This window comes from Lissotriton vulgaris, chromosome 3_1, assembly GCF_964263255.1.
Source record: "Lissotriton vulgaris chromosome 3_1, aLisVul1.2, whole genome shotgun sequence".
In the NCBI taxonomy this organism is placed as follows: domain Eukaryota; kingdom Metazoa; phylum Chordata; class Amphibia; order Caudata; family Salamandridae; genus Lissotriton; species Lissotriton vulgaris.
In genome coordinates this window covers 561926705-561954372 of record NC_141689.1, presented here as the reverse complement: position 1 = coordinate 561954372, position 27668 = coordinate 561926705, and the positions used below count along the sequence as shown (strand labels likewise).

Below are 27668 nucleotides of genomic sequence, written 5' to 3'. Positions count from 1 at the left end.
TGCGCTCTTGGCACTTTACCTTCCCCTCCCTCCCCAACAGCGACTCAGCGTGCTAGGGACCCGTGCCCCCGGGGTCTCATAAGGGCAGACACTAACCCTGCCTCTCAAGCAAACCTGGCGCAGTGGTGCTGCTAATGCAGCGCCAGGATTGGCTGAGACTCCACTGCGCAGCCTGGGTGCATTTAAAAAAACGCTCGAGTCTCTGAGGCGGCGGCACGGCGCGTGATTCGGCCCCTGGTGTGGAGAAGGAGCCGAGGACGAGGTCCGACTCGAATCCGGAGGAAGGTAAGTTTTCTCTTTATTTTATTACCCTTCGTCCCCTGTGCAACACTCCTGGACCTGTCCCCCCCCCTCTCACCCGCCCGTATTGCCGGCCGCAACTGTGTCGAGTCCTGGGTATTACAGAAGAGGCCGGGGTCTCCAGCTCACCAGGGACAGGCGAACCCATTATAGGGGGAAAAAAATGTGGGTTTGCACAGAGCTCTAGCTCAGGGTGGGTCTGTGCGTGTGTGCCTCTCAGGACGAGTCCGACGGGTGGAAAGATGGAGTGCTGTGTCCCCGTGCCAAGCCATGGAGCAATGCTACCTTACCTCCTAGTGACTAACACGGGAACTATGTATAATGACCAAAGCCAGGTGCAATGGTCAACATCTGCTGTAAGCTGTGACGAAGGCAGGGGGGCCTGCATTACTCTGGAGCACGGAGCTTGAAAACGGAACGGAAACAGGCCTGACTGTAATCTATGGTTGCAGAGGGTGCAGAGGCTTTAGGGACAGAATGAACCCTGTGTTTTGGTGTCGTTTACTAGTCGCCCAGCAGACAGACGGCCCGCTTGCCTTGCCTGCACCAAGGCCCAAGGCACCCTTTCTGCGCCACTGGGGAGGGGCGCAGTACTCCATGACCAGGGCGGGCAGATTCAATCCTTGAAATTAGAGGTGGGGTGGTGGGCATTGGCCTGCAGGTCACTAGAACAGCTGGCTCACGCAGGCTCTAGAACCAAACAGTGAAAGCTGGAATCTCTTTAGGGGCAAACAGCTTTATGTTGTTGCATATATATCCAACGAATGTATTATGTAAATATACTCTAAAAAATAATGAGCCCATTTTTGAAAATAAATCATGGGGAAAATTAGAGAATTCATCATATTTCAGCGAAGAATCACTTCCGTGGCACCAGACACTCATTCTGCTTCGCCCAAGCAGGCCCCGGTTTCAGCAGACTAAACATTTGAGTGTTTTAATAATACTGACTCTGTGTAGGCAGCTGCGTAGGTGGGGAGGCAGGCCTGCCTCTCCTGACGATTATAAGCAGGCTGGACAGACTGCTTACTTGGGGGGAGGAGGGGGGGGCACGGAGAGGGCTCCAAAAGCAAGGGGGTGACAGAGACTGGTTGGAAGAGAGAGAGGCAAACGGCAAGCAACATAGAGGGGCAAAGAGGCGAGGGGGAGAGACTACCGAATGGAGAAAGAAAGGAAGGGAGAGAACGGAAACAGGCCTGACTGTAATCTATGGTTGGCAAGCATTGGTACATCCATCGCCCGCTGTGCCTCTGATTGACCTGAGGCAGCCGGGGGCTGCAGACAGAGAAGGGACAGGAGAGGGAGGGTGCCTATACTGTGCTGTATCCCTCACAGCTGCCTTAAGCATGGTCTTCATCACTATACTGTGCCTTATCACATAAAACTACATTTTTGCATGGACTTCCACCACCATACTGTGTCTTTTCTGTTACAGCTGCCGTTAGCATGATTTACCTTTACCTTACTGTTAGTTATCCCTCTCCACTACCTTTAGCATAGTCTTACATCACCAGGAGCTTTGAGGGGCAGAGAAGGAGCTACCTGAGGCTGATGCTCCATGTGCCTCTTACGACTGTTAGCCTCGTTCGCTACGCTCCCCCGCCAATGGGCACTCATCCCGAACTTTTACGCCCCACTACTTTCAAATGTCACCAGCCGCCACTGACTCTTTGTAAAAGTGTGTCTTCCACTTAAAACTTCTATATATGCTCTACACCTTGGTGAAATCGCGAGGGTGGGCTCTATCACAAGCGGAGCCTTTGGGAATCAGGCGGAATCATTTCTTGTGCCTGGTTGCCAAGAGCTATAGCTCCCTCGATTCTGGCCAATTCCCACCCGTGAAGACCCTGGACGAACAGGACCTCTCTCGCTAGGGGTGATGTTAAGTATCTGTCACCCAGGTGGGCCTTGAAAGGAAGAGGACCTAAAGGCTCCTTCGGAAACCAACATTCAACTTCACTAACCTACTGAGAACTTCCACCCATTCACTGGAGCGGATCACTGACAAAATTTCGAGCTCCAAAATATCGACCTACAGAAATATCGAGTCTAAAATATCGAGGGCAAGAATATCGACATCCTATCTACAACATGGTAAGTACAAAAATATCGAGAAAAAAATATAGATGTTAAAAATATCGATGTTAAAAATATCGTTTTTTTTCTTTTAAAATCTAATTGTAAAATAAATTAAATAACACTAATAAATATAATATACATAGTTATAAGTATCTAATAATGTTTAAAACTAACAAATAATACATATATATTAATAATACATTAATTAAATATATACTGTAAATATATAATATATATGTTCTGAACAATGTTGTAATAATTATTTTACTAACTTATAAATTATTAAAATATATTCTAATTTACAAATACATTTACAAACATAAAACAATAACATAAATAAAATGTACAAAACATAAAAAATTAAATATACTTTTAATATTTTTACAATTCATTATATAAAATGTTGGATAGCGTAGGGGTAAAAATTACTATTCCCACTCCAGAGAGTGCAACAGTATGGAAACCTTTGGATAGCGTAGAGGTAAAAATTACTATTCCCACTCCAGAGAGTGCAACAGTAGGGAAAGCGTTGGATAGCATAGGAATATAAATTACTATTCCCACTCCACAGAGTGCAACAGTAGGGAAAGCGTTGGAGAGCGTAGGAGTAAAAATTACTATTCCCACTCCAGAGAGTGCAACAATAGGGAAAGCATTGGATAGCGTAGGGGTAAAAATTACTATTCCCACTCCAGAGAGTGCAACAGTAGGGAAAGCGTTGGATAGCGTAGGAGTAAAAAATACTATTCCCACTCCAGAGAGTGCAACAGTAGGGAAAGCATTGGATAGCGTAGGGGTAAAAATTACTATTCCCACTCCAGAGAGTGCAACAGTAGGGAAAGCATTGGATAGCGTAGGGGTAAAAATTACTATTCCAACTCCAGAGAGTGCAACAGTAGGGAAAGCATTGGATAGCGTAGGAGTAAAAATTACTATTCCCACTCCAGAGAGTGCAACAGTAGGGAAAGCGTTGGATAGCGTAGGGGTAACAATTACTATTCCCACTCCAGAGAGTGCAACAGTAGGGAAAGCGTTGGATAGCGTAGGGGTAACAATTACTATTCCCACTCAAGAGAGTGCAACAGTCGGGAAAGCGTTGGATAGGGTAGGAGTAAAAATTACTATTCCCACTCCAGAGAGTGCATCAGTAGAAAAAGCGTTGGATAGCGTAGGGGTAAAAATTACTATTCCCACTCCAGAGAGTACAACAGTAGGGAAAGTGTTGGATAGCGTAGGGGTAACAATTACTATTCCAACTCCAGAGAATGCAACAGTAGGGAAAATGTTGGATAGCGTAGGGGTTAAAATAACATACTTATAAATTAAAGCTTTTTATTTAAAAAATGATATAAAGTATTAAAAAAATTTCAACCATATACAATACCTATACATAATTATAAAAAACATGATTACCTAAATATATTTAACCAAAAATAAATATTAAAAAATAGCATTTTATAATATTTAATGACCAATTAATAATTATTTAAAAATTATATTTACAAAACAATCATTTAAAAAAATTATTACTTAATTACATTTACATTACTTCCCACCATATTCCCCTATAAACCCACTACCCACAACAGAACACATTTATCTATTTATGAATTAATTAAAATTATTTACCAATCAATTAAAATTAATTACCAATTAATTAAAATTATTTACCAATTATTTAAAATTAATTTATAATTCCTACTAACTAATAATTAATTATACATGATTAAATAACTTCCCACCCTATTGCCCTATAAACCCACAACCCGCTACAGAACATATATATCAATTAATCAATTATTTATAATGAAATAACCATTAATTACATTTATTTACCAATTATTTAAAATTATTTAATAATAACTACTAATTATTTTTTAATTTAACATAATTAAATTACTACCCACCCTATTCCCCTATAAGCCCACAACCCGCTATAGAACATATTTATCAATTAATCAATTAATTAAAATGATTTACCAATTAATTAAATTTAATTACCAATTATTTATAATTAATTAATATTAACTACTAATTATTAATTAATTTAACATATTTATATTACTTCCCACCCTATTTCCCTATAAACCCATAACCGGCTACAGAACATATTTATCAATTAATCAATTAATTAAAATTATTTTCCAATTAATTACAAATAATTACCAATTAATTACAATTTATTAATAAATCCTACTAATTAATAATCAATTTAACATATTTAAATTACTTCCCACCCTATTCCCCTATAAACCCACAACCCGCTCCGGTACTAAAACATATAATTTACTTATAAATAAATTTATTAATATATAAATGTAATACACATATAATAGTAATTATTTTAATTACTTAAGTAAAACATATAACACATACATAATAAAAAACAAAAGAAATAATACAAATATCGATATTAGTGTAATCGAAATTAGTAACATCGATATATATGCTATCGATATTACTAACTTCGATATTACTTACATCGATATTAAGTATTTCGATATTACTTACCTTAGGGTCGATATTCTGTCCAACGATATTCTTGTCTTCGATATTCTGCACCTTCGAAATTACTGACACGATATTTTGGTACATCGATATTTCATACTCGACATTTTGACTGTGTACCCACTGGAGCACACACACAGACAACAGCGTTTCCCTGACACTCATCCAAAAATATGTTAAATTACCAGCAGTGCTCCCAAACAGGTGGCTCACTTTGCTCTCAGCTGTCAGTGCAGCAGCTGCAGTCACACAGCTCCCCTCGTGCACACTCAGACATACCTGTAGAGAAAGGGTGCATACATATTGACCTTACATCATCTCTTACACCATCACACCTTCAGCTACCACCTATTTATCAGAACTGACAGGGGCACAACGATATGAAGCTAGCAAGAATCTCGAGTTTCTGTGCAAATGAAAAGAAAATCTTCCATATTAACAATAATTGTCTTCATTCATTTAAAGGTGCATTAAACACACAATTAGAAATCAAACATAACACAAAGAGAACTTAGATTATTTTCAAAACATAAACACTATGAATAAAGTATTTTCACAACTTACCACGGGCTGTAATAACTGGATATTCCTTAATGACGCAACCCTACATTACTAGGTTAAAAAGTTTAAAACGAAAGTTTATACTTACCGACTTATACCTACCTGCTCCATATATTTTGGTATTCAATATTCTATCTACAATATTTTGGCAACTAAATACTTTTGTGCTATATTGTGTGACGTACAATTGCCAGTGATACTCTTGGAAGCCCGACATACATTATACTGTCTGCCCCGAACAGACTTTGGTTTGCCTGTCACACTTTCCAGACAGCAGATTTTCAGACAATGGCGTGGGCATCGACTAGAGGGTGGCCTAACAGGCAGTAGACAATGGGGCCTTGTTGCTTGAATAGAACATCATGGTCAGGAAGAGAGCTGAACCTCGCCCACAGAACCACACTCAGAAATAGAGTGAAGAGGATCAAGGAAAGGGGACAGGGGTCGGAAAGGAGCGGGAATAGCAATAGAGCAAATAAAAACCCTCGTCTCTCTATTCGGTTGCCTCCCGTGTACCTGTGCCTCTGTTCGAATTTCAGGTGAGAAGTTGCTAGAATTTAACCGGTTGCACATTTTTCCTTCCCTTCTTTCTATTTTTGAATTCTCCGACTTCTGTTTTGTATTTTCTGGTATAAAAGGCTTCTTTGAACTGAAAAGGCACAATAAATATCATGTTCTGTTCATACACTGTGTCCCATGGTACGTCAGTATATTGAAGACAGAAATGTCACCTTTCAAAAATATCGTGGCCTAAATCTAACACTATTGTGACGGTAAGCAGATAAAGGAAAGTGTAGATTTATTGTTCCTAACTCCACATTCAGTTAATACTGTAAACCTATATTTATCAATATATATTTGGTAGTCAACGGTTTGACCGCATTTTTGTGGGACTATATTTCGTCCAAGATATTCTGGTATTATACAACTAAGCCCATCGTCAATCTCTGTCTCTCAATCACTTTTCGTTGTCTCTCTTGTTTTCTCTTGTCTAAAAGGGATGAATAAATTATTAACTGGAAGTATTAATATTGAAAACATTTCAACACAGCAAAAAAGGAAGATGTCTTTTGCTGAGTGTGGCTGATTGGGACGAAAAAACACATCAGCAACCAAATATACTGGACTAATCCCTTCTGCTTTCTTCCCAGTGAAGCATAATTACTATGGTTGTCAGGTAGAAGAGACAAAGATGTATAATATTCACTAAAAGTACGATTACTCCCCCTTTCTGATCTGTATGTTTCTGTATCTTACAAAATATTCTTTACTGTTAGGAAATTAGACAGATTTTAATAATTTTCTGGAATCTCTTAAGCCTACTTGAAAATATTTGCTACAACATGTTCTGCCTTAAGCCTCAGACCCTACTATCACTCGTGAATTTGGAAGAATTTATATTCCTTCCCTCCCAGTGCCCTTCTTTTTCTTTCAGGTGCGAATGTGGTGTGTAAAGAAGTGAGGGAATCCATTCCAAGTGTTAATGGATGCCAACAGGGCTACATCTGAGTGGGTGTTCACAACATCTGCATATGATTTTCCGACTACTCCTCTGACAGGTCCTTAGCAATGCCCACACGTGTGCTCAAGTTACACACTCATGTTTCACTGACTTACAACCGGCCACAACAGAAGCACAAGTAACCCTCAGCCACTTTCAGGGGCATACAGAAGAGATCTGCTATCAGCTTCACAGTTTTAGGTTTTGTTGCAATGCAGACATGTGAAGAAAGTGTGCTGCCGCACTGTGTGGCACATGTGACGGGAGCACCCTCCACATTTTGCATTATTCAGGGCATATGAAAATAACCCCCTGCTTTCTTTTGCAGCCCTCAAGCCTATGAGGGCAGCGAGCTGGGAATTTGTAAGTACCTGTGCAATTTAAGAGCAGCAACATCCATGCACAGTGTCCTACACCAGCTTATTGAGCAGCAACCCAGACCTCTGAGGGCAGCACTCTGCTCTCTTTAGCATAACACAGAGATATACAATTGCAATTGTAATTTATTTAAAAAGCACTTACAAAACTCTGACAAGGTTTTGAAGAGTTTTTGGGTGAGTAGCATGCAACTCTGGAACCCAAAGGATTAGTGCAAGATTAGTATAGGTGAAATGTGCCGTTTTTATTTGTATCATGCCTATCCTTTGTATAGCCTTTTATTTATATAATAGGCCGTATATTCATTTTTACAGGCACAAACTTTTCCATCATGTTATGTTATGTTATGTTATGTTATGTTATTTATTTTTTTGTATAGCGCAACGGTTACTCAAAAAGAGAATCCCGGCGCTTTAGGTAAGGTGAACAGGTTTCAAAATAACACAACACAGATAAAAACAGTTCAAAAGTCCACAAAAGAAACGGGGCTACAGGCAAACCTATTGAGAAAACAGCCAGGTTTTGAGGCCTTTCCTAAAATCAAGAAGAGTAGTCGCCCCCCGCAAAGGGAGCGGTAAGGAATTCCACATCTGTGGGGCCAGCAGACTGAAGGAGCGGCCACCTAGGCGAGCCCTCTTCACACGCGGAACAGCCGCAAGAAGTAAAGATTCCGACCTCAACGCGCGAGTAGGATGGTAAAAAGTGAGTCTCTTTTGAAGATGTTTAGCTCCCACCGCATGGAGAGCTTTATAGGCCAAGGTCAGAGCCTTAAAGGCAATCCGTTTGCGGATGGGTAGCCAGTGTAGCGTCACCAACAACCCAGAGGCGCTGCTGCGTCTACTTAGGCCAAAGATGGCCCTGGCCGCCGCGTTCTGTGCCACTTGAAGCCTCTGCAGCAAATACTCTGGCAGGCCCAGGTACAGACTGTTGGCATAATCCAACCTGGAGCCTATCAGGGCCTGCACCGTCAGCCTCTTGTGCTCCTCGGACAAGAGAGGCAGAAACTTCCGCAACATTTTTAGCAGGCCGAAACAGGTGCCGGTTACCCCCAGAATCTGGGCTTTCATCGTCAGCCCCTTGTCCATCTTAACCCCCAGGTTTTTAGCCATGGGAGAAGAGCCGGACGGAGGGAACATGTCGATGGGCCACCAGGCCTGCCAGCTGGGCTCCGAATCGCACCCGAAGAAGAGTACCTCCGATTTATCGGAATTGCACTTGAGGCTGTGCAGTTGGAACCATGCGAACACAGCCCCAAGGCAATTCTGGATACTCTCCCCGTCAAAGTCAGCACCCCTCTCACATGAGAAGAGGAGCTGAGTGTCGTCGGCATACGACACGATCCGGGCACCAAAAGACTCCGCCACCGCCGCCAAAGGGGTCATATAGATATTAAAGAGGGTCGGGCTCAATATAGAGCCCTGAGGGACCCCGACTCCCAAAGGCGGCATTACAGCGGTGTCAGATGATGTCCAGATCGTTTGCCGGCGGCCGGCCAAGAAGGAAGAAAACCATTTGAGCACCGTCCCCCGCAGGCCAATCTCAAAGAGTCTTGCGAGCAGGCCCTCATGGGGGACGGTGTCAAAGGCCGCCGACAGGTCCAACAACACCAGCATGACTTTGCCCCCGGAATCCAGCACCCCTTTGATGGTTTCCGAAACCTCAAGGAGCGCGGTCTCGGTGCTGCGGTTTGAGCGGAAGCCTGACTGGGAGTCGTGCAAGATCTCATGAGACTCCAAAAAATTGGAGAGCACCGACTGAACGTGCTTTTCCAAGATTTTTACAAAAGCCGGCAGCAGCGAGATAGGCCTGTCATGTATAAAGCATATGTATTTGTTGTCTCTGCGCCATGTGACTGCGAAGTGGACCGTCTTTATCTGTACCATAATTATCCTTTGCAAAGCCTTTCATTTATAGAATAGGCCTTATATCCATTTTTACAGGCACAACCGTTTTCATTATTTATACACACTTCTCAACAAATAACTGTAAAGCAATTGTTGCAGATAGTTGGTCTTATACTGCATTTTCCGACATGTGATTGACGCTACTAGTATACATCTACTGTCACTTGTGTATTTACTCATGGCTCTCAACATATACCCCCCCCCCCCCCGGGTTTCACAGTCCCTAGCACTCTAACTCATCCGTGCCAGTGGCATTGCGCATTGCGCGCCCCGCACCTAGACAGGATCGAGCATGCAGCTCTCCATGTTTTAGCCTGCGCACGTTCCTTATGTTATACGATACTCCCTTGTGTACGTTGTACAGGTGCGCTATTCCACATTCTACAGTTAGATCCAGGCAGACTGAGACCAGCGATCGAGCCTATTACCCAAGGTAAGCCCCGCAAATGAAGTTTGATCGTCCCTGACCCCCTCGCATCAGTCATGTGCTGACTTGATGCACTTTGCCTATGTCTCTGCAGGCATTGTCCGTGGTAATTCCCACCCCACTGCGGGCTGCAAACATCGACCAGCCTTTAGCGGCCCTACTACCCTTATTCCATAGCCCCACCGTGGGTGTCTTCACGCATCGAGCAATCCAGCGGCTCCGCATTGTATCCACTGCTCATTCAACGCTAACAGTGGTAAGTAGTACCACCAGTCACTACCCTATCCAGTCATTCCTGATTTAGATGATTCCTCACCTTACTGGTTTCTTTCTTCTCTCCCTCAATCCTACATCGTGATAAAGAATCCGGCTGGGTTCACTGAGTAATTTTTACTTTCTGGTTTTTAACACACATGGTTGGCACACCTCACTTACAGTGAATGAGCTTTGTGAAACTCAAGTAATTACCTTCTCTAGCTGTCCATATAGTTCTCTCAGCTATAAGCATGGCCTAGTCCTCATACATTCCCCCCTTGTTTTCATCTTCCAGATGTCCCCTATTCCCTTGGTCCTGACAAGACCCCTTACCTATAGTTGAGGCAAAACGCCGTCAACGCTTTATGGAAGCGAACCACAGAAACAGCGCCTACGATTGTGTATAGTCGCTGAAACATTCCTTTGTCCTTATCATTGTATGGTTGCTTGCCTTGAGAATATACATTTTTGGGAAACCTTGTAAATATTTTTTCACTTATTATCACTCAACTGTTTTTTGTTCTATGGTTATTGATAAAACACTTGGGGCACTCCGCTCGGTTTGAAACCTATTGTGTACAATTTATACGTGATTTACTTTTTTGAAAACAATACAAATTAAATTATGATATGAACCCTGGTGTCTTGAGCCTTATCTCTCTCTCTAACATCCCCTTTGAACCCTCAGCTGATATCACCATTGTGCTTTGTACTTATTAATGAATGTATATATTACCCCACTGGAACCGTTGTTCTTTATATAAAGCTGCTGGGGGATCAACAGGTAAAGCGCTGTGCCTATATAGCGCTCTATTGTCAGAACTGTGCCTTCCAAGCACTATCCTGAAGGAACTGTGCCCCTTAAGCGCTTTAAGAGTGTACTCTGCTCCTTGTTGCCAGCCCTGATTCCCCTCCCCTGAGCCTGTTCGTGTGGCAACCCAAGCGCTGTGTGACTAATAGCACTGCAGGCCCCAATCACTGCCGCAGCCCGGGTACCTGCGATCTAGCGCTGTGCTTGTGAGAGCGCTATCTGTTGAAAAGCACCTCTGAGGCCCCCTGCGCTGTGGGAGTCCAAAGCGCTGCGGCCAATATCACTCCTGCGGCCCAGGAGCCGTGAAGTCAGGAGCGCCAATCTCCCCTGAGGCCCCGGCGGCCCACGGAGAAGATCGGGCGTCCAGAATCCTGCTGCGGCCCCCAAGGCGAGGGCAGGGCTGCTGCAGCCCCCAAGGCGAGGGCAGGGCTCATGCAGGTACTGTGCAGGCCACGCTAGGCCTTGGGGCTGTCTTGGGAGCGTTGCGGTGCAACCAGGGCGCCGGCAGCGTCACAGGTCTCGCCCCCAGTGAGCCGTGCTCCCATTGGTCGAGGCTGCTGCGCCCCCGAGAGTTGCACACTCATTGGCTCCCGGGCCGTGCCGAGACCCGGAGGGCCTGAAGCCGAGCCAAAACACCAGCGAGGGGGCTCCCTCTCTCGACCTGCCCAGGCCAGGACAGAGGCAGCATGGGGCCCGGGGAGTAGCGTGGAAGCAGCGCGGGCCTGCCAGTGACCGCCGCCTCAGGTAACAACCCGGGAGGGAGGCTGTGGGAATACTGATAGCGGGGCTACCGAGGAGCCAAGTTACAACAGGATGGCAGCCCAGTGACCGCCCCTCTCTCTGGGAGCCTGGAACTGGGCCGAGAGGGCCCCATTTAACCCCTTTTGTGGAGCTGCCGCGGACTGGATCGGACTGGGCATAGAACTGCCATTCGCCTTTAGGGCTTCCCCTAAATTCAGTACAGAACTGCCTTTAACAATGCTGAGTCCTGATCTTCACCATATGCTACAAGTGCTAAGTTGATGATGTTTTATGCATGCCCCTGAAGTGTACCTTGATGACCCATCCTACGTGAAACCTTGCCTTTATTAAGAGGAGAATATAATGAATTTTGTATATGTTACTTTGATGTCTCCCTATCTAGGAAATGTTTTGCTACTGTATTCATGCCCCCCAAAGTTTTGCCTCTTTGCGGAAGTGCAGAGGGGATGTTACCTTTTACTAATGTTTGCTTAAGAGATATTGCCTATGAAGTCCCTGAATATCAAAAGCGCTATTTTTATGAAATTGACGTTTGAGAGCTGGTAGCTCCATTTGCCTAGTATCTAAGAAGTGATACCTTCCTGAACTAAAAGTAGATAAAGAGACTTGGTTTAAACAACAACCTGGTGTGGTGTCAGTCTATTGCGTGCGAGTTACTGTCTCAGTGCGAGTGTGTGTTGCACCACTGCTTTACACATTGCCTTCAGGTGCCTTCCTGCCTCGCGCCAAGCTACAGTGTCAGAATTGGTTACCCCAGTTCTAACATTGGTGTTCAGCGGTGGGATAAAGATTTGTGGTTGTGCAACACCCTCCAGTGATTCAATGTGGGCCGCAATTGGACACCTATTGTAACGCAAGCCTAACAATTTGCCCTTCGCTGCCTGATTGATTGCACAGGCTCCTGTGTTAAACCTGTTGCCTACGTCCTAGTGTTCTTTCCTTAGGTTGTCTGGGGCCCCACCTGTCAGGATGGATTTCGAACTGGCCAACCTAGAAATGTATACAGTGGCGCAGCTGAGGGAGTTCTGTCAGGGGATGGCGGTGTCCATCAAGCGAGGCACCAAGAGAGAGGAGCTTCAGAAAGCCTAGAGGGCATGGGTAATGGCCCACCTGGAGGGGAGAGTGGATGAGGGACAGGGGGAGCCGGGCGCTCCAGGAGAGCTTAACCTACTGCAAGTACACATTAGTGAGAATGCATTGCCAGGAAGATATTCTAGGGCAGGCAGTACTGTGTCAGGGAGGAGTGCATCGGCGGAGGAGTACCAGGACAGGAAAGAGTAGAGGCAGTTGAGGCTAGAGCTTGCTAGAATGGAGAAGGAGCGAGAAGAGAAGAGGATAGCTATGGAGGAGAGGAAGCTTGCGCATGAGCTTAGCCTTAAGGAATTGGAGCTCCGAGCATTGCAGATAGGGGCACAAGGCAACATGAATGGTGGCAATGTGCCAGCTGAGGCTCCACGAGAGCCTAAATTTTCCTACCTAAGGAGGTGGTGGCCAGTTTTAGTGTAGGGGATGACATAGATAAGTGGTTGGCGGCGTATGAGGTGTCTTTGGTGGCCCATGGGGTGACCGAGAGTTACGGGGGTGACCTGTATCGGTACATACCTCCGTTAGTAAGGGACACACTCTTGACTTTAGACAAAGGAGATCAGACAAATTACCATTAGTCATGAAGGAGGCGCTTCCTAAAAAGTTTGGCCTCACTCCAGAGAGGTATCGTCAGAGATTCCGCAACAGCCATAAGCTCTCCACACAGAACTGGGTAGACTTTTTTTATTATGCTCGCAAGGCATTAGAAGGTTGAGTGCGTGGCAGCGAAGTGAGTGACTATGAAGGGCTGTATAATCTGTTTTTAAGGGAGCACCTTCTTGATAAGTGTTTTCCAGAGCTGCGCCAACACCTGGTGGACCGCAAGCTGACCAACCAGCGGGAGCTTGCAGAGGAGGCGCATACCTGGGTTGGCACTTGGGTGTCCCACAAGGGACACGGGGAGACACCCCGAAAGGTGGACAGGGTTTCCCCCAGAGGAGAGAGGGAAGCGATAAGAAGGAGTTCTTTAAAGGCCCCCAAAATAGACCGCCTGGGAAAGGGGTAGGTTCCCCACCCCGATCTGGATTCCAGAAACCCACTTACCCTGACAAAAATCAGCAGCCCAGAAATATCAGGTGCTACGAGTGCGGGGAGGTTGGACACTACAAGGGGGATCTCCAAAAGGACCCCGGGGTGGCTAGTGTAGCGCTGGGGGAGGAGTTGTCCCTGGATGAGGGGGGTGAGTGGGCAGGCTTGGCCCTAGTTTCCGTGGGGGATAGAGAGATGGTCCCAGAGACGCAGTTACCCTTGAATACTGCCAAGTATTGGCAGGGGGTATGGGTTAACGGGCAGGAGGCGGAGGCTCTGAGGGACACGGATGCCAGCATGACGATTGCACTGAGACAGCTGGGGTCACCGGAGCAAGTGATCCCTGATGTATTCCACAAGGTTGTGTTGGCTGACAACCGTGTGGGTCACTACCATGTGGCCCAGGTTCCCTTTAAGTGGGGAGGGGTCTCTGGCCCGTTGAGAGTCGCAGTAAGCCCAGCCATGCCAGTCGAGTGTCTGCTCAGAAACGATCTGGAGTATACCACCTGGAAAGAGGTGGAGTTCCAAGCCCACACCGAAATGCTGGGACTACCGGGATGGACTTGCGTGGTCACGCGGTCCATGGCTGCCCGGCAAGGAACTCAACCCGGGTTGGAGCCTGGAACAATGGCCCAGTCCAATACTGGACAAGCTGCATACGTCCAAGCTTAACAACAGATAGCCTTTTTCCATATAATATTCTGAATTTTTATCAAGAAGTCCCTGGTGTCTTTGATATATGCCGACAATCCTTGCACGAAGGTTGCAAGAAATGGTCCACATATCTGGGCATATTTTCCAAGGAACTACCCCGTGAGGAAACAATAGGTCTCCCTGGTGGTGTAGTGGCATTTTTATCATGTACATCTCTATTTGCAATGTCATAATTGCAAATAGAGATGTACATGATAAATTGCTAGAATGGCAAGATCAGGGTATCCTAGAACAGGAGAAATACCCGGATTATATTTGCTGCCAAAGAAACATAAAAATGCCACAGGATAAAGGTGTAGACACATGCAGACATTTCTTAAAGGGGAGGTCAATATCATTCCTTTTACATTCTGAAATGTTTTTGGAAATGATTTCGATCTGTTTAAAAAACAATTTTTTCTTGTTCAATAAAGTTCTATACAGACAGACCCAGGGGACGGCGATGGGAACCTGCTTCGCCCCCAGCTTTGCAGGTCTCTACCTCAGCTGGTGGAAGGAGCAGGTTCTCCGGAACATCAAACAATATCCAGATCATGTCGTCCTCTGGGTCAGGTACATTGATGACATCTTTTGCATATGGGATGGCAATCGAAGTCAGGCGGAAGAATTTGTACAAACATTGAATGACAATAACCTTAATCTCCAATTCACCAGTGAGATAAGTACCGACCGAATACAGTTTTTAGATTTGAATCTAAAAATTGAATATAATAAAATCTGCAGTAAGTTACATCGAAAATCCACCCTAAAAATTTGATAAACAGTATTCCGTTTGGTGAACTGTTGAGAGCCAAACAGAACTGTAGCACTGAAAAAGACTATAAGGAAGAGAAAAAAAGAGAAAAAAAACAATGGTACTCAGGTCAGTGAACGGGGCTACAGTAAGGCTACAATTAATTCAGCTATGGAAAAAGTCTCAAAATTGCAAAGGGAGGACCTCTTTATTAAGAAAAGTCCGAAAGAGTAAAAAAAAAACAGATGAGATTCATAACAACTTATAATACCCAGGCATGGGAGGTAAGCAAAAGCCTGCTGAAATTTTGGGAAATTTTAAAAATGGATGATGACCTGAAGGAGAGCATTGGGGATTATCCTTCAATGACATTTAGAAAAGCTAAATCTTTGAAGGATACCCTTATGTCCGGTAACATCATAGACACCAAAAAACTAAATCCTGTACAAGGTTTCTTTACATGTGCTAAGTGTAAAGCTTGTAGGTACAGTAATAATTGTAAATCACTGAAACTCTGTAAGGATAAACCAGCATTTAAAATCAGCAAACATTTCACTTGTGAAACCGATTATGCAGTCTATGCACTAAAATGCCCATGTAATTTATTTTACAGTGGAAGTACTATCAATAAGGTCAAATTACGCATTTTAGAGCATTTAACCGCATCGCTGCAGCGGTTATTTTCGCCCTACGCGGCTTTTTTCTAAAAGCCGCGTTAGATGACGAGCTCAGCTCGTCATCCGCACACACCCCCCGTGGCTGATGACGAGCTGAGCTCGTCATCAGCATCGAAGGGGTTAAGAGCAATTGCAAAAAATGACAAACAATACCCGATGGCTCGCCATTTCTTTTTAGTACACAAACAAAACAAAACCTTTTGAAATTCTGTGTACTTGATTCCGTCCCTCTGAGGGACAGAGGTGGGAATCGTACATTAGAGTTACGAAAGCTGGAGTCTAAAATGATAATAAAATACAACACAGTAAGCCCTTTTGGCTTAAATCTGGACGAGGAAATGTCAATTCACTTAAGATAACTCTTGAAACTTATTATAGAACCTGGTACTATCTCTACGTTTGCTGTCTTTTAAAGAATATGTTTTTACGAGCCTTTTTCACTTATTTATGTTGCACACAGCAGTTCCTATTATTTTAGTAATTTCCTATGTTTGGTTTTGTTACAGAGGAGAAGATCGTTTTTGACTACTGCGGTTGATTATGTGAATACATTGCTCACTTGAGCACGACTAGAGTTTATATCCGATAATGGCACATTACTGAAATCTCATGAATTTCCTTTGAGACAACACTTGATGTATAGCCCAGAAGCGATTGTCTTTATGTTTTGGACAGTTACACATTTGGCAACCTTTGTTTTGATTTACCCCACTTGGGGAAGATTGGACTACAATGTATTACTCGGGCTGTAACCAGTGTTTGAGTTTAGCATCTGATATCAGGGCATATGATGCTTTACCCAACTTTGGGTTTATTTTAGTAAACTGTTGGAAATGTATAGTTTGCATAAATACGTCATTAAATACATATTATGCTGGTTGTCTATCGGCCATTAAATCACTGCAAAGCATAATATTGTTAACGATACAAAATCAGTTTACAGATGTATATAAAAAAAAATCTATGTCTATTACTAATGGGAACGCTGTATCTTTAAATGTTAATGGCACCAGCATTACTTTACCCGTGAACAAGGAGTGAAGGAACTCCGAAACGCGTTGGGCACCAGTTTGCTTTAATAAAGTCTACTGCAAATAGAGGCCACGGCTCCAGTGAGTTTGATTTCTCAGCAACTGGCTTTCGCTCAAATATATATATCTATATATATATATTCACTGAAAAAACCATAGGTTATAGACCATATATAGTTAGGGATTAGCATTTAAAAACCTTATTTTATTTGCACAAAACCATTGAAATTCCATATATAGTTAGTTGCACTAACTATATATCGCGGACCCGCAATCCACTGCTAATGATGTCACATATTACATCATTCATGACATGGTCAGTGACATCACTGATGACATCACTGATGACATCTCAAATGACATCACTGATGACATCACTGATGACAACACCCAGTGACTGTATGTTTCTGTAAAGTTAAAATATGTCTTACATATTGAAGAATGAGTGGATGTATAAGTGTCTGGATGAAGGATTTAGTAGGTGCATGACTGACTGTATGAGAGAATGATTAAATGTGTCTCACTGAGTGTATGGGTTAGTGATTAAAGTGTCTTAATTTGGCAATCATTATTTATGTTGTTCTGTAAACTGCTGCGTGTTTAAATCAGTAGCTATATCAGTAACTATATGGGTTATTGAATGGTTGCCCAAGTATTTGTATGGGAGACTGAGTATGTGTGTGGGTGGCTGGGAGGTGTATAACTCTGTGCATAGATGTGTGAGCAGTTGATTCCCTAGGTGTATGGGTTCAAAAGTGCATGTAGAAACAGCTGTATGGACAGTTGACTGTGTGCATGAGTATATTGGTGAGTGAATGGATATCTCAGTGCTACATGTCAAAGTAAGTACATATGTAAAACACACTCCATGTGAGAGTTGACATATATAAATAACTGAACATAAGAGCCAGTGAATGTGTGAGTGGCTGTATGAATCATTGTGAACTTGTATCAAGGATTGTATAAGAGAGTAAATATGTGTTACTATATGTTTGAATAGGTAAGGTGTGTATAACTGTATAGTTGAGGAAATGGAGATGTGATTGATTCTTTGCATGACTGACTAGGTGTGTGAGTAACTCCATGGATGTGTGACAGTCTGTGAGTGCCTGTTTACACTGAGTGTATCTAAGGTTATATTAGAGTCTGAAGATGGATTATCACATAAATGATATCATCAGTGATGTAATCAGTAATGTCAAATGAGATGTCAGTGATGTCATCAGTGATGTCATTTGAGATGTCATCAGTGATGTCATCAGTGATGTCATTTGAGATGTCATCAGTGATGTCATCAGTGATGTCACTGACCATGTCATGAATGATGTAATATGTGACATCATTAGCAGTGGATTGCGGGTCCGCGATATATAGTTAGTGCAACTAACTATATATGGAATTTCAATGGTTTTGTGCAAATAAAATAAGGTTTTTTAAATGCTAATCCCTAACTATATATGGTCTATAACCTATGGTTTTTTCAGTGAATTTTCAAGGTTTTGTAAATGCAAATTCCTAACTATATATGGTCTATAACCTATGGTTTTTTCTGTGAATTTCATTGGTTTTTTAAAAGCTAATATCTATAGCTGTAAAATATATTCTTTATTAAGTGACGTATCACGTAGCCCGTGAGACGCCTCATGATGCATCGCATAACCGTGACGTATCGTCTCTGCAGCGCAAACCAAACCCAAAACGTAAGCGCGCCAGAACACGCTTAAAGATATATATATATTTTTTTAACCTTAATTAGACAAAATCCACACGAGCACATATCACAAACGTTCAAAAAACACAATATGTCGGACTCCCGTTACGCTGCCGGTTAGCTGCCCGGTTAACGTACCAGGAAGCACCTTTACCGCAAAAAATCGCAATTTTTTTTTTCTTTTGCCCCGCAGGGAACTTTAATAGCCCCCTCATCAATCCTAGGGGTTCAGGAGGGGTCTGCCTTACCCCTTTCATTCATTTACACCTTTTTTTTTTTCCACCTCTTGTCTCTCGATCCTACCGAGAGACAAGATGGCGGCCGCTCCGGACTGTTTACAATGTTGACAGCCAATCAGCTACTCCTCAGACTCCCGTTACACTGCCGGTTAGCTTCCCGGTTAGCTGTCCGGTTAGCTGCCCGGTTCGCGTACCAAGACGCGTCTCTACGGCGAAAAAATCGGATTTTTTGGGCCCCGCGTGGCTTTATAATATCCCCCTCATCAATCCTATGGGGTCAGAAGGGGTCTACCTTGCCCTCTTTCCTTCATTTCCCCCTTTGTTTTGGTCTCCTCTTGTCTCTCGATCCTACCGAGAGACAAGATGGCGGCCGCTCCGGACTGTTTACAATGTTGACAGCCAATCAGCTACTCCTCAGACTCCCGTTACACTGCCGGTTAGCTTCCCGGTTAGCTGCCCGGTTAGCTGCCCGGTTCGCTTACCAAGACGCGTCTCTACGGCGAAAAAATCGGATTTTTTTTTTTTTTTTTTTGGGGCCCCGCGTGGCTCTATAATATCCCCCTCATCAATCCTAGGGGGTCAGAAGGGGTCTACCTTGCCCCCTTTCCTTCATTTCCCCCTTTGTTTTGGCCTCCTCTTGTCTCTCGATCCTACCGAGAGACAAGATGGCGGCCGCTCCGGACTGTTTAGAATGTTGACAGACACTGGAGAGCCAATCAGCTTCGCTTCGCAAAGTTCCGATACGCGAAAAGTTCGCTAACCGGATCGCTGCCCGGAGCGCTGTTACAGATATATATCTTGATTTAAACGTTAATTTCTCAAAATCCACTGAAGCACATATATTGAGACCTAGCAAAGGCACATCGGGCTAACAGTCCCTACAATTTTGCCAAGTTTCGTGGAAATCCATTCAGCCGTTCGGGCTAAAAGTGAGTCCTACCGCCCTATGGAAATTAACATGGGAAAAACGCGTTTTGGGACCCCCCTTTTTTCTCGGCCCCCCCTTGACGACCCCCCCCCCAAATTTCCAGGAGCTGCTCAGAAACAAAATGTGCCATTTTCCCGAAAATTTCAGCCGATTCCGTCCACAAACGCCAACGTTATTAGACATAGAATTTTCAGAAATCCCATAGGGAAAAAATCCTAACTATATATACCTACTGGCGACCGCCAGTAGGTAATATATATATATATATATATATATATATATATATATATGTATATATACATGCTTTTCATAGTAGTAAATAATAATGTTACATATATTGTTACATGATATATATATATATATATATATATATATATATATATATATATATATATTGCCACAATGTGATCCTGCAGTCCACGAGTGCGCTCCACAGTGTGTGCTCAACCCAGGCGTCGGATCTTGACCCAAAGTTAATTTTGTATCACAAAAGAGGCGGCACAACCGGATACTTTACTGAAGCCTTTTAATTAGCGCTTCACCCCAACAACGCGTTTCAGCCACACAAGGCTTTGGTCACGGTCAGTAAGTCCTTCTACCATTTTCATTTAAATACTAGCCCATATTAGCCCTTGGTGGCATTATGGGATACGTAGTTTGGAACAAAAATTGATTTAAAATCCCATGAAAAGAAAGACTGGTGTGATTTTTACATTTACACTGTCAAGTACATTACGTCACATGTTAATTCACATGGGCAGGGTTTTTAGTTCATTAATTAGTACAGGATTAGTGCCATACTACATTTGGTTTAAGTGTCGGGTTTAGTACCCCTTTCATTTAAGCTTTTGCTGGTTTTTGTTACAGTCACTCTAGATGTATATGGAGGTCCTCTCCAAAGTTCATGCCTCTAAGAATTTTGGTTCGAAGTCGGATGATAAGGCGGGACTATATTTGCCGTAGTTTGCGGACAGTGTCACCTTCTCTTTCCATTTTTGACAGCATTTTCAAACCATAAAATTTCATTGCTCTCCAGTCTCCATTTTGGCAGGCACTTATGTGTTTGGCAGTTGCATACAGCATGTTTTTTTTTTCACTGCACGGATATGCTCAAGGATTCTCTTTTTCAACATGCATGTTGTGCTGCCTATGTATTTGACACCACATCTGCATTCAATTACATATACCATATTTTTCGAGGTGCAGATATATATATATATATATCTCAACACATATAGACATATATGAAAACTGAAAAAGTTGTTAGTTTTTTCAAAAACAGCCCCATTTTCTTTTTTTAAAGAAAATCAGGCTGCTTGAAAAAATAAACCATTTAAATTCTGAAATGCAAAGATAGGCATAGTAGTCTGTTTTTGCAGGCATTCATTCTTGCTTTTTGCAGCCAGCAGGAGGGAGTCACAATTTGCAACATGTCTATAGAACATTAATTAGTTAGTTTGTTCTGATACCGCCTCCGATTTGGTGTTTTGCAAATTGGCCAAATAGATCAGTTTGCAAAATTATATACTTGTCGCAAACTTAAGGCCGTAAACTATAACGTTGTACATTTGGCTCATAGTTTCTTCGACACTGTAGTCATTCCTGGGATGTGTACAGTACTAGATTGATGGTAGATGACTAGACACATACAGCTATTCCCACAAAATAGGCTTAGGCGCATACCATAAAGCACAGATTTTGTGTCCAGTCACAGACGTTTGGGAAATCTCCACTGAAAAAAGGTTTAGCTCCTTAGCCAATGCATTTTCTGCAGTGGGACAAAACAAAGAAAGTTTCCTAAATACTTGCATGGCAGAGAATTTTGTGATAGAGCATTGCATCTATTCTTAACCTACATAAAATGCTCCACAACCTCAATTTTAAATTGTTTTGTTTTGTTTTGCAACAGGGCTCCTCAGTCAGCTACCTCCCTACTTTTCTCAAATTCTTTATGCACAACACATACAAAATGTTTGCTTCATCTGCCTCGGCTCTTCCATTCCCTCTATAACATGGTGTCCCTGAGAACTTTCATCTGCTGTGAAGTCCTCACTGCTCAGAGTTCAAGAACAGATTATCACAATATCTCTACAGGAGAATGGGCATGTAGAAAGCTTTAGAGTTAGGGAAAAGTTTCCAAAAAGTCATGACGATTTCAGTAGATGGTGAAGGCAAAGGGATTGTGCCGAAACTAGCTTGTATTTTTCTTGTGCCTTCTGCTTATATCTTGTCTCCCTCACTTCCTAGAATCCAGATGTATTGACCCTGAGACTCCTCTTTTTATATGAGACCCCTATTTTATTGTTAGTTTCAGAATGTTGTGCATAATGGGGCTTTGGAAGGGCGGTTGACCGGAGGGAGGCTTGCCCCCTCCGGGGTATTTGGGGCAGTGCTGCAGCCCAGAGCCCAATCTGGCTCATTGGGCTCCCTTTTTGGGCAGAGGGAGCAGAGGTTTAATAACTGGACATTTTGTATGCCGCGTCACCATTTTAGTAAGGTGACACAGGAGCCAGTTGTAGGTCGGGGTAGGCAGGGTCATTTGAAGAATGTTTTCCACCCGCCCTCCCTTCTGATGGGGGTGGGAGCGAGGTGTTTGGGGTAGCCGAGATAGTTAGAGGAGAGGGCTGGCAGCTTTGCTGGACACAGGTGCGCTAGGGAGGAAGTTGTACTTTGGTTGTTGCTTAAAGCAAGTGAGTGGTGTTTTGTAAATAGTTTTTATATGTTTACAGGTTAAGTTTATGGTTGGGAACAAATTACTCCGGGAGCAGGCAATAAGGGGAAGTTGACATAGGAAATGCTTAGTTAGGTAGATGGTTTGGGAGGTAGGTAAGAGGTCACACGGTTAAAGTTCAACAGTTAAGGACTGAGTGGGGGTTTATAAACAGTTGCAAGGAAAGGAAAAAGGGGAAACCTTAGGGGTGGGGGCAGAAGGCAAGGTAGCTGAACAAATGTATAGCGAGGTTTAGTTTTGTATGGCAAAGGCCAAGGAACATGTTTGTGAAGTGCACCTGTCTTCAATAAAGCAGCCTTTTTCACACATATAGAGGGTTTTTTGGATCTGTGCTGCGCCCCCCTTTGGCCCAATGCACAATTCCTTTGCTGATGTCTAAGCACAGGCACAACATATTTTGGCACGTTTTGAGGCAATAGCTGCATAGATTTATTATCAGTGTTCAAAAGAGCATGACAACTCTGAAGACTAGATGACAATTTGTTGTACCCTTTAACAATAGAGTGGGACAGCTTCTTAGTATATATGACTTCTGTATACGAATATTGAGAACATCTGGCTAGTGTATGAAGTTGTGCTTTTGGCGCTGAGAAAGTCGTTGCCTGTGGTGGTTTTCTACTAAGGTACAAATAAATAACCTCCTATGATATAAAGCATTCAAACCTTCTGAAATGTTAACGATTTTGACAGCCGTGTCAGGTGTCATTTCTAATCATATTGTGATGGTATAACTGATCCTGCCTTTCTATTAGTCTTGATATCACACATCTTCTACATTTATTGAATAGATAAATATCTTGTAGACTCACTCGTCCTGTTCACCTTTCAAATAAGGACACGAGCCCACAAATCAACACAACACAGTGTGCACTTACACAGCAATCTCTTCACTGCAGTTCGAGTCACCAACATCCACCGTGGCATGGATTCCAAACGTTTTGTCAGTGAGATCCAGCTGCGTTTGATTTTTGAATTTGATCATTATTCTTCTGGCCTCGAAAAGTATGCAGGGCTGTCCATCAACTGTGAAATTGACAGGAGTGCTGTGCCTGTGGTCCGGATCCTCTTTTATTGCACTTTCTGCCTTGTCTTTTCTACTGATGTTGTAGTCTTTCCTCTATTAAAGAAAAAAATAAGCTGTTTCTGGACATTGAGAGATTAACATTTGTTTCTGTTTCATTGTCTTATACAAGTTTAGATACACAATCATAGGTAAACCTTTGTAAGTAAATAATAAGTTACATGGTGTCTCATGAAGAAGGACTTATAACCTAAAATTCATGTTCTCTTTGTTTATAGGTTGAGTCTTGGAATGTAAAAGAAACAAAATTACTAAAATGGAAGTATGAGCTGGGCCGCACACATCTTGGTCCTCACATTGAAGCAGAATGTGTGTTTGTAACCGAGTAACAGCGGTGGTCAACAATTTTTTTTCTTCAGCTCTTTATTAGATGGGCATGTTTTAGTTCCTTGATAAAAGATTTACATAAGTATCATGACAAACCTATTGCTACAGTTCACATTTCTTTGTTAATCAACATAGGGCTAATATTTATGCATTACTAATAAAACACAAGGAATAATTTCCAATGGTCTGTTTTTGCATTTGTGGGGAAGTTCAGCCCAGTGGAAGTCATGCATGGCGTAATTATGTGATAGTCAGATGTTGATTTCCCTGTTAACCTAGTGCTTATGCTCGCTGGCGAACTAGCCCATACTTGGAGTGCATCGCACACTAAGTACAGCGTGCACTTTGCATAGTTGTTTGCAGGGTCAGATTGGGATCACAATTAGGCCTGGGCACTCTAAAAAAAAGTGACTCATAATGCCGGATTGTGCCCTTTCATGCAACACCGTTTGGTTAGACTCATTGGACTATTTTTTTGAGAAATTTTTGGTGACTAAATATTTTAAAGCCTATGTCACCATAAAAATTGGTGAAAAACAGAAATACTCCATTTTTGCAGGCATGTGAGGCAAAACAAACTGGGCTAAGGGCCACAATACCTGATCTAGCTAGGGTTGCCACCCAGACGTTTTTTTTGAATCACACAAAAGCCAGTATTGTTAACTCTGATCAGTAGGCATTTTTGTAAGAATTTGGGTTGCTAGTTGATTGGTGTGTAAACCCTGCTCAAGAACTACTAAAGTCACTAAATTAACCTGTGCTTAACCCTAGGTAACTTGGCACACAAAGCAGTCAGACTCAACTTAGAGGCAATTTGTAAAGTATGTATGCAGTACATAAGCAGCAACACAACACAAGAAAGATCCAACATCAATTTAGAAAAATACAGTACATTTTATATATTATTTGACACCAAAATGTCAAAAGTACAATTAGTAGAACTGGAGATATGCAATGCAATTTTAAGGATTTTGATAAAAAATAGTGTAAAGTCCTTTGTGTGAAAGCAGGGAGCAAACTTGTAACTTAAAAGTGGGTCTGTGCCCAGCTCCTCCCCCAACCCGCCAGTGATGGCCCATTCAGGCACACCTAATCCCTCTATTCTGCGGCTGTCTGAGAGGAATATACAAAGCCCAAATGCTAGTCAAGTGGGAACAAGGTGGAGGCACCAAATAGGGCAGCAAAATGCTAAAAGTGGCATATTTTAAATTGCAACTTTTACTATTTAAGAGGATTTTAGATTACAAATTCTCAAACACCCAACATGACTTTCCTACTTGCTTCCTAAAAGAAGTTACATTTATTAAACAGAAAAAGGTAGCCCAATGTTACCCCAGAGGAGAAGTAAGCCTAACAAGAGTGAAATAAGAATTTAGGAGTTTTTCACTAGACACATAAAACTTCAAAGTACATGCTCAACTTTTAAATTACAATGCACCCTACCATATGACCTGTCTAATGTCTACCTGAGGGGTGACTTGTATGTAATAAAAAACGGGGAGTTCTAGGCTTGGCAAGAGAGTTATATTGCCAAGTCGAGTTGGCAGTTTAAGGTTGCCAGCAGTTTGCAATGGCAGTCCTGAGACACGTTTTAAGGGGATACTTAAGTGGATGGCACAATAAGTGCTACAGTCCCAATAGTAGCATTTAATTTTACCAGCCCTGGGCAGATCGTATTCTATTTTACTAGGGACTTATAAGTAAATGAAATATGCCAGTCAGGTGTAAGCCACTTTTACCAGGTTTTAGGGCGTGAGTACAAGCCCTTTAGCACTGGTTAGCACTGGTAAAGTACACAAATTCCTAAAGCCAGCAGAAACAAATTCAGAAAAAGAGGAGGGTGATGGCAAAAGGCTTGGGGAAGACCACTCTAAGGCCAATAGGTGTAACAATTTGAAAGAGTAAAGTAAAGCATAAGCACTACAAAATGTAATACTCATTTGGCAGTGCCTAATTCAGAGGTCTTCAAACTTTTGGATGCCGAGACCCCCCTGTCAACATTTTGAGGCGTAAGGACCCCCTCCTGACAAAAACTTCTAAACCTGTAGGCAGGGCTATTAGAATTATGAGGCGGGTGAGGACCAAATTACGCGACAGGCTTGACTAAATAGCGTGGGAAGAAAATGTAAGTAATGTTATGTGATGCCGCATATTTTGGTATAGCATTGCTTCTTTATTTCGACATTTTTTATACACAGTAACACTGAGGAAAGATTTCACCCCATCAGTACCCGTTTATAACCAAAATTCAGCAATTAACATCAGAAAGATTTCTAGTCAACCTTTGAGAAGGGCCTTCCACTCCGCAGGAATACGTGCTGCCACATTAGACGCTCACCTGGCCCTGGCCAGGAGAAGTAGGGGTCCCTTGAAAACCTGGAGGTTTTGTGCAGAGTTAAGCAGTTTACCCATGCAGCTTTCCTCTCACCCCCTCTCTTCCACCACTCTCTCCTCTCCTAACCACGATTCCTCTCTCACTTTGCTGGCCATTTTCTTTCACCCCTTTGTACAACTTCTGAACTCTCCCCATTCAACCTCTCACTTCACGTTTAATCACCTCTTGCCATTCTCTATTTTCACTGCCCTTATCTCTAACAGTCTCTCGCATTTATCTCATGGCCTCTCTTGCCCCGTCACCACCTGTGCCCCTCAGCACTTCTCATTCACCTCGTCTCTCCATTCAAATTTTTGACTATTTTTATCTTACACCTTTTCAGTCCCCCATTCAACTTTCACATCTCCCCTTTGTTCTAACAGAAGCCCTCACCTTTGGCTCACACTCACTTCTTGTGTGTCCACACTTCTCTTCGGCGATTCACATTTCTCCTCATCCCTGACCTCTTCAATCGAATTCTCTCACTCCCTTGCTGTCCTCTCTCATCCTCATATCTCCTCACCAAGCATACGGGCCGGATCCGTATGCTCCTCTCGGCCTGTGCCACTCTGCTTATTGTTCCCTATATCAAGAAGGCATGAGTTGTCTCTCTCGCTGTTTTGGAGCAGGCCGCGCAGTTATGGAAATTGCACCCCCCTTTGCTTCGCTCCACCAAGAATCTATTATCCTTTAGGAAGATATAAAAAACGTTCTCTATGCTCTGTAGGTTACCCCATTTGGCTGGTTCTCCTTCTGTGTTTCTCATTTGCCTACAGGCAGCAGATGGTTATTAGCCCCAGGACATCTTTTGGTAGCAGTAGCGCACTACAAATGTAAATAATAATAATACCCAGAAGCAGGGGAGTCACTAGATCAGAAATTCGGAGGAGACTAACACTTCCAGCGAGGGCTGGTCCTAACACTGGTCGCACACGGTGCAACAGTCTTTTTTGGAGCCCCAACCCCAGCTTCCTCCTTCTCCATGAATTTCTACACTGCCACTCACCAACAATGCACCTCATCTCTTTATAGCACCTTTCTGAAAAACATTTAATTTTGTTATAGCGCTACTCATAGTTTACTCACACTCAGTTCTTTGATCTGCATGGTACACGTTCTTTGTAGCAGGCACATTAACCCTCTGCACACTGTGTGGGTGACAAGAGTGCCCATGTGAGTTCATGGTGAGAGATACAACAGTGTGAGATTAGGGTAAGAGGAGTGACAGCAGGGTGAGTGAGGTGGCGTATGAATTTATGAATTTAGGTGCGAATGCAAGTTCAGAATGGGACGAATGAATGTATGATTACTGATGGGCTTGTTTGAGTGAGTTGCATATTGAGCAGTGAGGGAGACAGGTGAGTGCAGTGTCACAGGAGTGCAGGATGAGTAGTGTACTTGTGTGACTGCAGGGTGAGGTATAGGGTGACCAGCACAAGTGCATTGTGAGTGCAGAGTGATCACTGTGAGTGCAGGGTGAGCGTGAAAGTGAAGGGCGAGTATGAGGAGCGAGTTGTCTAA

The 27668-nt window shown here is 43.1% G+C and overlaps 1 protein-coding gene across 1 annotated transcript in view; it reads right to left on the bottom strand.

The window, feature by feature from the left end:
• Positions 1 to 27668, bottom strand: part of LOC147726801 (V-type proton ATPase subunit S1-like protein) — a 186774-nt gene that overhangs the window by 87417 nt on the left and 71689 nt on the right. Inside the window, exon 4 of the mRNA XM_086962992.1 lies at positions 23241 to 23482. Coding sequence (XP_086819118.1) covers positions 23241 to 23482 — 242 coding nt within the window. The remainder of the gene's footprint in view (positions 1 to 23240; positions 23483 to 27668) is intronic.